Here is a 12,479-nt window from a genome sequence, read left to right as displayed (position 1 = left end):
GTCGTTGTCTGAAATCTTCAAGCCCCACGTTGGGCACCACAAAGAACTGTCGTAGCTTAAGCCCAGCCAGTAACTCAGAACCACGCAGCTGCTCGCTCGCTCCCCCCCTTTCTTCCTCCCCCCGCTCCCGGAGGGATGGGGAGGAGAATCGAAAGAATGTAACTCCCACGGGTTGAGATAAGAGCAGTCCAGTAACTAAGGTACAAAACAAAACTATTACTACCACCACCGATAATAATAATAAGTAGAGAAAATATAAAACTAAGAGGGGAAAAGGAAAAGAAAACAGTAAACACAAATGATGCGCAATACAATTGCTCACCACCTGCCGACCGATACCCAGCCTCACTCGAGCAGCAACCTGGGCCTTCTGGGTAACTCCCCCCAGTTTCTATACTGGGCATGATGTGCTGTGGTATGGAATACCCCTTTGGCTAGTTTGGGTCAGGTGTCCTGTCTCTGCTTCTTCCCGGCTTCCTGTGTCCCTCCTTGCTGGCAGAGCATGAGACTGAAAAGCCCTTGGTTGGAGTAAGCATTACTTAGCAACAACTGAAAACATGGGTGTGTTATCAGTGTTGTTCTTGGACTAAAGTTGAAAACAGAGCACTGCACCAGCTACTGATAAGGAGAAAAATAACTGTCACAGCTGAACCCAGGACACAAAGTTTAAGTTTTCTGTTGGGTTTTGAATACAATTTTCTTGATTAGTTAGGCTTCCTCTGTTTTGGTTTAATGTTAGCGCATTTATGTCTTTCACTTTATAGACAGATGAATTTCAGTAAAGCAGGTGATGGTATTCATTTCTCATCCTTTTTTGTCTTCTGAATATATAGTTAAAGCTTTAGTCATGTTGTGTCTGCTTTTTAGGAGAGACGTTGTGTGTAACTAGGTTCAGAATGGGAATAATCACCAATTGTGATGTCTGGGACAGGAACGAGACTTGAGGAGCAGATTTGAGCAAAGGATCACAGCATCAGTTATTGTGTGGTTTAATTCATGGGGCTGAGCTGTATAGACCCTATAATGTGGACAACAGCAGACTAAGTGTTGTAGATAGTCTGCTCTTCCAAGGACTGCTGGAGCCATGTGGGTACATATCCCAGCTTTCTCTAAGTCATTACTTGCTCCGGCAACTTTAAAAGCAGTATTTGTGTTAGTGGAAACACAAGTATATGCTGTTGGAGATGAATTTTTAGAAATACAGTTTAGAATTTTCTATTTAAATATAGCTGTTTCTCTTGAGACATGCTCTAATGTAGATTTTGCAAATAATGTAGCTTCTGCTGGGGCTGTTTTGCAGCTTCTATTTGTGAAATGTGGCCCCAGTTTCTGTAGGAAAACCAAATAAATTAGGGGCTTTAGTTTGATTGTTGCATGGCTCACTGTCCTACTTCCCTGTTCTAGGAGTGTTTCTCAGGAGCTGTCAGAGATGATCCTCACCATGGTAGCTAACTGCAGCAATGTCATGAACAAGGCCAGGCAGCCACCACCTGGAGTCATGCCCAAAGGACGCCCGCCCAGCGCTAGCAGCTTGGATGCCATCTCTCCTGTACAGGTAGATGAGTAACATGACATGTTTTTAGAAGCTGGTGTTGATTTACCACTAGTTCCACTGCACTATTTGAGCTCTTCAGCAGGACTAAGTAAAACATCATCTGGCTCCCTTAGTTTTATGCTTGCATGTCTAGATAACTTGTAACTACAGAGTAATGCCTGAGGGTTGTAGTTCAGAACTGTCTTTCATTTCACAAATGTCTGTGAGAAGTAACTCAAGTATAGTAGGATGAAGTATAGCACTGAGGAGGGATAGAGATTTGGTTTATTTAAAATAACTGAGCGTTTCTTTTGAAGTGCTAAAATTTACTAAGTCTTTTGAGAATTAAACACTGCCTTTGAACCTCATGTCTTGTTTGTAGCTTCACTGGCCAAGCAACATTGCTAGAGTATAAGGACTTGTTATAACTGGGGCTCTTCAGCTCTCAACTGCTCTATTAAAAACAAGGTACATTTAAGTTACTCCCTGCCACTCATCATCCCTTCTTCCTCTGGGAGCAGCATGTTACAGACAGGTTTTGCTTCTAGCAGTTACATTCAATGGCAGGTATTAAAGCAGTGACAAGTTTTTCACATGAAATAGTGGCAATTCAGCATTTAAGAATGTCTTAAGCATCAGTAGATTACATAAACTAAATGCAGAGAGCAGTTTCCTTGTAAATTGTTGCTTTATTGAAGTTCCTCATTAGGCATACCAAATATCTTAGCAACCTGCTGCAAATAACTGATGTAAGCAAATGGAGCAGCAGATGTTATCTGTAGTCATGCTGTCTTTTGGGTAGGCAACACAGTTTTATGCTGTTGCCGGTCAGGAGCTCTTAACTTATTGCTTTGTCATCTGGTATTGTGCCTTCCCTCCTATTTATCACCCAGGTCTTAATGTGAAGACTGCATTCAGGTATTTAGCTGTGAAAACTGGGCATAATGGGATCCTTCAGATAGTCAAAAATACTCTAAGCTTGATATGAAATAGCCTTTGTAAGTCTTGGGGTGAGGTCTGAGGTTGCAAACTGCAGAGCATAAACTACTCTAGTACAAACATGCTGCTACTTATAAGCATTTACTGTTGTTACACTTAAGTGGACACTATGGAACAATCAGCCTTTCTGTAAAACCTCTGATGGAATAGCAATTTATGGGATTGCAGAAGAAAAAATGATACAGCATTCTGTAGACAGACTAATCTTTTGGAGGCAATCTGGATGACTTTGAGAATCATGCAGTAACCATGCAGAAAAGCTCTTCTCAGGAATGTCTTGATATGTTGCTGTTTCTATACAAATCCTGCCAAAAATCAGCTTGATTTGGGTTCATGGATGTCTCCATATAATCTTCCTTTCTTCATTCAGATCGACTCACTTGCAGGAATGGCATCTCTTAGCTTAGGTGGCTCAGCTGCTCCTCACACCCAGAGCATGCAAGGCTTCCCTCCAAACTTGGGCTCTGCATTCAGTACTCCTCAGTCACCAGCAAAAGCATTCCCCCCGCTTTCCACCCAAAACCAGACAACAGGTTTCAGTGGCATCGGAGGACTGTCTTCACAGCTTCCAGGTACTGCTATCCCAGTGAAGTGGTTTGTATCTATGGCATATTGGAACTAAAGCACTATTACTGCTGTAGTTGGAAATACTGGGTAGACAGCTGTGTTACTACACAGTCCTTGCTCCTAGGTTGCTGATGAAACTTTGGAATGTTGCAACTGCAGTAGAAGTTTGAGAATCGAGAGAGTGAATTTTGACAGATTTTGGCAGCCTTATTTTAGGTTAGGACAGAGATTAATTGCTTGAGAGAAAACTGCTTGATACTAGACTGCCACGAGGCTCTAGAGTGCTCAGTTGGAAATTACAAGTGCCTGGAGTGATTTACTGCAAAGGGTACAACTGAGATGATCAATTGTTTCCTTTTCAGTAGGAGGTCTTACTATAGGTTTCCTTTTCAGTAGGTGGTCTTACTACAGGTAGCCTGACTGGCATAGGAACTGGAGCCTTGGGCCTTCCTGCGGTGAACAATGACCCCTTCGTGCAAAGGAAGCTGAGCACATCTGGACTGAACCAGTCTACATTCCAGCAGAGTAAGATGAAACCTTGTAAGTGGTAGTGTTGTCTGTGGCTGTGAAGTGTGACAGTGGTCTGCAGTTAATCTGCATTTCCTTCAGGGGAGGCTTGGATCTGTAGGTGGTAAATGTTATAAAAGTGGCTCTTGTATTATGCCATTAGTCTGGAAAAGTTGCTTCTAAACTTCTATATTGAAAGCTTGCCAAGTGGCTGGGGGGAGGGTTAAAAAGCTGTTAGCATAAAAATATAACGTGATGAATTTACATGAACAATGTGTTTGTGTCCTTTTTTTGTTGTGCTGTGTTTTGGACAGAAGTGGTGTCCTTTTTACAGATAAGTATATGCATCTGGTAAGAAGGTGATTTTGGGTTTGTAACAAGGTGTTGTAGTTTAAGCCCAGCCAATAACTCAGCACCATGCAGCTGCTCGGTCACTCCCCCACTTACTCCCCCCACCCCCTCCAGGCAGAATGGGGAGAATTGAAAGAATGTAACCCCCCATGGGTTGAGATAAGAACAGTCCAATAACTAAAGTATAATACAAAACTACTACTACCACCAATAATAATAATGATAAGGGAAATAACGAGGGGAGAGAATATAAAACTAAAAAGGGAAGGGGGGAAAAGAAACAACTATAAACCCAAGTGATGCCCAATACAATTGCTCACCACCCGCTGACCGGTACCCAGCCCAACCCAAGCAGCAATCTGGGCCTTCTGGGTAACTCCCCCCAGTTTCTATACTGGGCGTGACATGCTGTGGTATGGAATACCCCTTTGGCTAGTTTGGGTCAGGTGTCCTGTCTCTGCTCCCTCCCAGCTTCTTGTGCCCCTCCTCCCTGGCAGAGCATGAGACTGAGAAAGTCCTTGATTGGGGTAAGCATTACTTAGCAACAACTAAACCATAGGTGTGTTATCAGCAGTGTTATCAGCATCGTTCTCAGACTAAAGCCGAAACACAGCACTACACCAGCTACTAGGAAGGAGAAAAATAACTGTTACAGCTGAACTCAGGACACAAGGTTAAACAAAGCTACTCTGGGGTAAGGTGCTCTTGCAGCAGATGACAGGTGAAGCAGTGAATCAGACTGCAATATTGGATGTAAATAAGACTAACAAAAGTTGGTGGGAAGATAGTTTGGTGTGTGTTTTTGTGGTTTTTTTTTTTTTTTTTTGAAGGAATAATTTGGTTCCTAATACTGAGCCATTATCCTTAATTCATTTATGCCTCTGAAGTATGCTCACAATGAAATATTCAAGCAATCAACTGTTGCCTTTAGGAAGCATAGCCATATGCTAAACCTTCCACACTGCTCTTACTGTGTGTTTCTTTTGATAGCTTCTCCATGAAAGCAAAGTTACATCTCTACAGATGGAGGCAGCCATAGTAACCTTTGGTTAAAATTTTTGGGCTTGAACATCCAGTGCAAACTTGCTCAAAGCTCGCTGGCTGGACTGAAAGTTTGTGTGAAAGTTTGTCTGCATGTTAGTTTTGTGTAGCATGCTTTAGTCTGTTTGCATTCACCTAGTTCAGGCATCAGCTGAGGTTAGTTTGGGATGCATTGGGTTCTAGGAATGCATCAGTAGGAGGTTAATTCTATCTTAAGATTTAGTTCTTTTGCATAAATACAATATATTGTATATATATTTTTAAGTAATAGTTTCTGACTACTGGAAAGGTTAAATATCCTGTTTTTCAGGAGAACTAGCAGGTTCTGTGTAGATTGGTCAAAGAGTTGAATAGGACTAGATGAAATCCTGACTGCCTCAAGTTGTTCTGAGCATGATACCTGTTCCCTTTTTTAACAGCTGACTTATCTCAGGTGTGGCCAGAGGCTAATCAGCACTTTAGCAAAGAAATAGATGATGAGGCAAACAGCTACTTCCAGCGTATTTACAACCATCCACCACATCCAACCATGTCTGTAGATGAGGTGAGTTCCCTTCAGTAGCAGTTGCATCACCTGTCCAACGACTTGCTATAAACTTGATGGTAATTATTCCTTCATGTATTAGTCTTAGTGGAAAATAATAAAGGGCTCATGGTAGGTGCTTGCAGCATTGCTTTTTTGCTTGAAGTTGTGTATTTCTAAGAGAGGATGATTTTGCTGTAAAGTTGCAGTTGGTTGTTACATTCAGCTTTGACTTTTAGATGTCTAACTAACACTCCTGAAATGATGCTGAGTGGGAAGAGTTTGATGTGGAGTGGAAGTTTGTGTGTTCAAAATAAGTGCTAAAATGTGCCTTTAAGCAGTCTCTATAAGTTATCTTGAATATATTTAAAGTATCTGAAAATTACTACAACATCCAAATATATAAAGGTGCCTAAAGTTCTACCTTCAGAGCTTTGATAATTATTTTGGTTAGTCTCAGTGAGAATAATTATCAGTCTGATGTACTTGCTCTTTGAAGTACTTCAAATTTATTTGAATATATTTGTGTGGCTGTGAATTATGGAAGGCACTGAACATTAATTAAGTTTTACATCAAGACAGTTACTGAAAAGAAAGGGGAGAAAACTGAAGCCTGAAGAGGAAGCTGCTTGTAGTGGTGTAGTGTCTACTGGCTAACATGAGGGTTTTTGAAGCAGCTATTTTGCAGTTGAGCTTGTGGTAGTGCAGTTTACCTTAGCAGCTGCAAGCACTCTTGAAACCTGAAGATGCAGAAGGGCTGAAATAAAGCAAATCTGTTGGTAACAATTTCCCATTCCTTTGCAGGTCTTGGAAATGCTGCAGAGGTTTAAGGACTCCAACATTAAACGGGAACGAGAAGTGTTTAACTGTATGCTGAGGAACTTGTTTGAGGAATACCGCTTCTTTCCCCAGTACCCAGATAAAGAGCTGCACATAACAGCCTGCCTCTTTGGTGGTATCATAGAGAAAGGACTGGTTACTTATATGGCATTGGGCCTGGCCCTGCGCTATGTTCTTGAAGCCTTACGAAAGCCTTTTGCGTCCAAAATGTACTATTTTGGTATTGCTGCACTAGATAGATTTAAAAATAGGTGAGTGTGGGTTTTTGTAATATTTTAACAAGGCATTACATGTACTGTTACACCTTGAACCTGCTCTAATTATGCAGTACAAGAGTGCTTATGTACTAGAAATTTATACATCTCAACTTCAGGATTACTTTAAAGATATTCTGAGCTGAAACAAAATGTGCTAATGTACTATTTAAAGGGTGACTTTTAAAAAACAAAATGTTCAGTGTAGTACCTGTATAAATGCAGGGTAAAGTGAGATGCTGAAACTACTTGGTGAACTTGTTGACAAAAGTAATTCAGCGAAGTGTTGAGTTAGATGAAGTTGTCAGCTTGTTAGAAATGGGGTGAATGGAATTACTCTTTACAGGTGCATTCTAATGGAGTGCTGTTTGCACTATTCACTACTGAAAGCTGGCTAGGAACTAGCTCTAGGACTTTGGTTTAACACAGAAATCTTAAGTATGGCAAAACATCTCAAAAAAATAAAAAGCTTTCTCAAAGCTTTTACTGGATTGCAGAGAGAGGAATCTCTCAAGGCAGGCTGCTGTAGTAGGCAGGATTGTACACCCATGGGGAAAAAATCTCCATTCTGTAGTTAATGAGTAGAAATGTGTGGACTCATAAGCAAGGAGCACATTATCTTCTAGCCTTATTCTCCTTTTATAGTTCATCTGCCCTGCAGTATTTCATCTTTAATAAAAGCTGTTGCTTGCAGCATTCATGGTTGGATAGTGTGTTGTGGAGTTAGCTGAGCAGAATGAGTAAAGACACTTAAGTCTGACATACTTGAGACTTAGCCATATTCTTACTCCTATTAAGAACCATTTTAAGCAGGACCTAATGATTTTACTCTCAAGGAGTAGTAGCAGCATCTAGCATTCATAAGTAGAACTATAATAATTAGTGTGCATAGGTGAAGCTTCTGTTTTGGGTGTTGGGGTACTCTGATTTGCTGTTTAAAATGCACTGAGCTAGCTTACAAATTACTTATCCAACAATCTTACTGCAAACACTGAATATAAATACAATTGTGTGCTCAGTCAGAAGCATAGAGATGTAGGATAAGATAAGTTGCTGTGAATAAACCTTGTGTTTTGCTGCTAAATTAATTCATTTCAAATGAGTTTTGCAACAAAAAGTACTTTGTAGAAGATGCTTTGTTTTTAGCTGTCCTGGGTTCAGCTGTAACTGTTATTTTTCAGTATATAACAGTCCAGTAACTAAAGTACAATACAAAACTAGTACTACTACTACTAATAATAATAAGGGAAATAACCAGAACTAGAAACTAGAAGAGAAAAAGGAAAATAAAACAATAAACCCACGTGATGCCCAATACAGTTGCTCACCATCCGCCAACCGATACCCAGCCCGACCTGAGCAGTGATCTGGGCCTTCCAGGTAACTCCCCCCAGTTTCTATACTGGGCATGACGTGCTGTGGTATGGAATACCCCTTTGGCCAGTTTGGGTCAGGTGTCCTGTCTCTGCTTCCTCCTGGCTTCCCGTGCCCCTTCTCACTGGCAAAGCATGAGACTGAAAAGTCCTTGATCGGGGTAAGCATTACTCAGCAACAACTAAAAACATGGGTGTGTTATCAGCGTTATTCTTGGACTAAAGTCGAAAACACAGCACTGCACCAGCTACTAGGAAGGAGAAAAAATAACTGTTACAGCTGAACCCAGGACAATAGCACAGCTGCTGCAAGGAGTCCAGAAGTAATTCTGTGATGCAGCATGGGAATGACACACCACTGTTGTATTTCTCTGTAATACTGTTTCTGACCTGGGCTTATGCTTCTGACTCTGTTTTGTCTGACAGACTGAAGGACTATCCCCAGTATTGTCAGCACTTGGCTTCTATTAGTCACTTTATACAGTTCCCACATCACTTACAAGAGGTGAGTGTTTGTGTTAGCACACTGGCATTCTATGATTTTAAATTTTTTTGAGCAAATTCCTGTTTTCCTTTGGAAACATAGTTTCACCTGTCACAATTTTAGGCAGTGTACATCCATAGAATCAAATGCCTTTTCTTTAAAGGTTTTGCTGTGTGATAGGGTGGGCAGGTGAAGGTGGTTATATAGTACCTCTTCTGTTTCCATAAACATGTTTGGGTTGCTTATGTAGAAATAACAGCATGACTATAACTGCACGATCAACCAGTGCACACTGCTGTGCACAAAGGTTTTCAAGTGCTTCAGTGGATTCATATTCCAGTTCCTTAAGGATTTTGAGTTTTCCTCTAAAATAGAGGGCATTCAGTGAGGTTTATACAGTTTCATACTTAGACCTGCTAAAATAATCCAGATAAAGGTGAGGAAAAAGGAGAAAAATTTCATTCCTGAAGGTTTGATCAGAGTAATGGGAATGTCCTGCAGTCCAAACCAGTGTTAATCATGGTGTCTGCCTCAAAGGTGCTTTCACTGATAGAAATGCAGAAAAGCTAATCCCAGTGGCAGAGCTTGAGAGCATGATCTAACTAAGGAAAAATGGTCAGCTCTAACATGAAGGTAGAGAGGCCATCTCCCCAAAGCTGCACAGTCCAATATAGTCTGAAACCTATTAGTGAAACTCTGTTGTCTGATGTTACCACTTTCTGGGTAAATGTATTACAGTGAGGAAGAAACTAATTTTCTACTGTGGAAGATATAAAATCTTGAAGTTGGCCGTTTCAGAACTGTGGTTTTGCTTACTAATTGTGAACTTCAGACTTTACCATGTCTATGTAGCTGTAGGAGTCCTTGGGGAAGACTTCTTACCTGCTTTGTTGCCAGCTGCACAGAATCATAGAATGGTTTAGGTGGGAAGGGACCTTAAAGCTCATCCAGTTCCAACCCCCTGCCACGGGCAGGGACACCTTCCACTAGAGCAGGTTGCTCCAAGCCCCTGTGTCCAACCTGGCCTTGAACACTGCCAGGGATGAGGCAGCCACAGCTTCTCTGGGCAACCTGTGCCAATTTCTTGATACTCACACATTTGTTTTAGGCTCTTCCCCTCTTTTGCTCTGCTATCCCAGGCCTGCAGGGGTGGGGTTTTTTTGCATAGTGCTCTGTAAAATTTTAAGCATGTCAAGTCTCTTGATGCTTGGTTTCAACCTGTTGAGGTCAGAGGTAGAGCTTGAGGCTCCTCTCCAGTAAGAAAGTAAGTAAATAGTGACAAGATCTGCTTTATAAGGCTAAAGTTGTAGTTTGCAGATTCCCTTAATGGCATTAATGTCAAGTATTTTAAAGATTGTTGGCAAACCTTTATTCTGCTTATGCTAAAACTCAGCCTGTAGTTCTGTAGCTGCATGTGAACTTTTCTATGTGCTTGTTCATCCTTTTTCAGTACATAGAATATGGACAGCAATCCAGAGATCCTCCTGTGAAGATGCAGGGTTCAATCACCACCCCTGGAAGTATTGCACTTGCCCAGGCTCAGGCCCAGGCCCAAGTTCCAGCAAAAACTCCTCTTGCTGGTCAAGTCAGCACTATAGTAACCACCTCAACCACCACCACTGTTGCAAAAACCATTACAATCACCCGACCAACTGGAGTCAGCTTCAAGAAAGACGTGCCGGTAAGCAATCTGTCACACTAGTGCCTTTACTGGAGAAGGAGCAGATTTATGTTGCTGATCTGGATTGAGTACATATAGACAAAATTTCTGCACAACTGTGATCCATATTATATATCTAAAGGGTGTAACCTTTTAAAATATGGCCAATGCTTTTGTAGAGAGAAGGCATTTTTTGATCATGAAACTACAGAATCATTATAGTGTCAGATAGAAATGTGTTTATTGAGGCTTTCATTATCAAAACAATTAGAGAACCATCATTTCTGTTAATGACTTGCAATAGGACTCTTGAAATAGTTGGCAGCTGGTGTTCTCAAGCCCCAAGCAGAATACTTGCTGCACACTAAATCGCATTTGACCTAGCAGTTCTTGCTGCTTTAGGTTTTCCAAATCTTTAGTCACTTCCATAAACAAACCTTTGAACTGCCAGTCAGAGTCATTACAGGGTTGACAGATTCTGTTCCACAGAAAGTGCTGAGGTCCCATGTGTACGCTGAGGGTGTGCAGAGCTGTTACTGTGTGGTAACTGATGCGCTGTAAAGTCAAGCCTGTCTTGCTCCCTGTTACTGTCTTTGTGTAGTTCTCTTAAAAGAAGCTCTTCAAACTTGAAGGAGGCAAAAAACAAAGGTAGCTGAAAGTGTTGTGAACAAATTGGGGGGACAGTCCATAGTGTAGCTATTAATGTCTTTCACACCTGATTATGTTATGTAGATAGTAGCATTCTTCTGCTGAGTATTGATCATGGTCTGTAGAGTAAGAAACCCACTTAGCTCTGTTAGAGTGCTACTGATGGTGAGTCTGAAACAGTAGATGTCACCTGATGAAACTCAAGTCCTTTTTTCACTTGACAGAACAGAGCAAAAGTTTCTTTTGATGTCTCCTCAAGATATTGTCTATTTTTAACTTCTTGTTCTCCCTCCAGCCTTCCATTAATACTACCAACATTGATACACTGTTAGTAGCAACAGATCAAACTGAGAGAATTGTGGAACCTCCAGAGAATGTCCAGGAGAAAATTGCTTTCATCTTCAATAATCTGTCTCAGTCAAATATGACACAGAAGGCAAGTATGGAAGAACTCTAGTAAAATCAATTTTTCTTATATTTCTGGAAATCCATTCTAAAGTGGTGGGTGATGATGTTTCTACAAAAATTCCAACTTGCAAAAAATTGGGAGGGAGCACGCTGTAAAGAAATAGGAGTTTCCAACACTGCTTGAACCTCTTTGGAGATATAATTTTTCAGGCAAAGGAGAGCTGGGTAAAAGATAGCTGTTCTTCATCTTGTTTTCTCCTACAAGTTTCCTTGCTTCTGTATAGCCAGATCCTTTTTACTGAAGTGTTCTAGGTCAGTAATGCTCTGTTTTCAGGAAAGCACTTCTATTAGATGCCCAGAGTAATTGCTGGATAGTCCTTCCTGATGTTTTTGTCATTTGAATGAACTGTAAAATACTAATGCAAGTTTCTGAAAAACATTAATACAAGTTTGGACAAACATTCACATCATAAGTGGGCTGGGTACCATTTAATATAGCAGGGTTCAGCTGATGGACTCTTGTATTTCAAGCTGGATTTTTAGTGAACCAGTGGAGATCTGCAGTACTGCTGCCAGCTGAGCTGTCTGTCTGGTGGACAGATGGCTTTAACCTAAGATGCCTACATTTATTTTACAGTTACCTGGTAAAAAGCTAAGTGAGGGAGAGGTAAACTATTATGTTGTGCTGATTTTATGATTGTACTTATTAGTTGAGCACATCTTTGGATAATGAGATGCTGATTTCAAAGCTTTTTTTTTTTTTTTTTTTAAACAACCTAGTGTTAAAATCAATTGACTGACCATGACTGTGTGTCAGAGCCAACCCCAGAAGTTTTTGGTCATCACCTTACATCTTCTGTGGCTTGCTTTCTCTTTGGTATGGAGACAGGTTGAAGAGTTGAAGGAAACAGTGAAAGAGGAGTTCATGCCTTGGGTATCGCAGTATCTTGTGATGAAGAGAGTCAGTATTGAGCCCAACTTTCACAGCTTATATTCAAACTTCCTTGACACACTTAAGAATCCAGAGTTTAATAAAATGGTTCTGAATGAAACCTACAGAAATATCAAGGTAAGTAGCACAAGTTTTCTAATACTGGGGTAGGTTTAAAGATTTAGGAGGGTTCTCCTCCTGCTGTTCGCTTACTATGTTGCTGATCTTCAAATATGGAATATCATTCAAAAATCTACTTGCTAACTTAGAATTGAACTAACAGGTTACCTTTATGAATACTTAAGATTCTTCTGTTTTCAGTCAAGAATGTACCAAAGACTTAATTTGGATTGTATAAT

At 40.7% G+C, this 12,479-nt stretch overlaps 1 protein-coding gene and 1 non-coding gene across 4 annotated transcripts in view; both read left to right on the top strand.

The window, feature by feature from the left end:
• The window catches only part of LOC115619204 (CCR4-NOT transcription complex subunit 1-like), a 58,698-nt gene that overhangs the window by 23,909 nt on the left and 22,310 nt on the right, over positions 1-12,479 (top strand). For 2 of the 3 annotated variants that reach the window (XM_030511246.1, XM_030511248.1), the window contains exons 16-24: positions 1,405-1,555; positions 2,904-3,105; positions 3,494-3,640; positions 5,419-5,543; positions 6,327-6,613; positions 8,416-8,494; positions 9,924-10,154; positions 11,077-11,217; positions 12,079-12,258. In XM_030511246.1, the coding sequence (XP_030367106.1) occupies positions 1,405-1,555; positions 2,904-3,105; positions 3,494-3,640; positions 5,419-5,543; positions 6,327-6,613; positions 8,416-8,494; positions 9,924-10,154; positions 11,077-11,217; positions 12,079-12,258 (1,543 nt within the window). The remainder of the gene's footprint in view (positions 1-1,404; positions 1,556-2,903; positions 3,106-3,493; positions 3,641-5,418; positions 5,544-6,326; positions 6,614-8,415; positions 8,495-9,923; positions 10,155-11,076; positions 11,218-12,078; positions 12,259-12,479) is intronic. The other variant, XM_030511247.1, reaches the window with a different exon arrangement.
• Positions 1,882-2,010, top strand: LOC115619315. Its single transcript, XR_003994970.1, has one exon. It is a non-coding gene; the product is annotated as a small nucleolar RNA SNORA50 (small nucleolar RNA).

The sequence above is a fragment of the Strigops habroptila genome, chromosome W, assembly GCF_004027225.2.
Source record: "Strigops habroptila isolate Jane chromosome W, bStrHab1.2.pri, whole genome shotgun sequence".
Classification (NCBI taxonomy): Eukaryota; Metazoa; Chordata; class Aves; order Psittaciformes; family Psittacidae; genus Strigops; species Strigops habroptila.
This window is presented reverse-complemented; position numbering and strand designations above follow the sequence as displayed.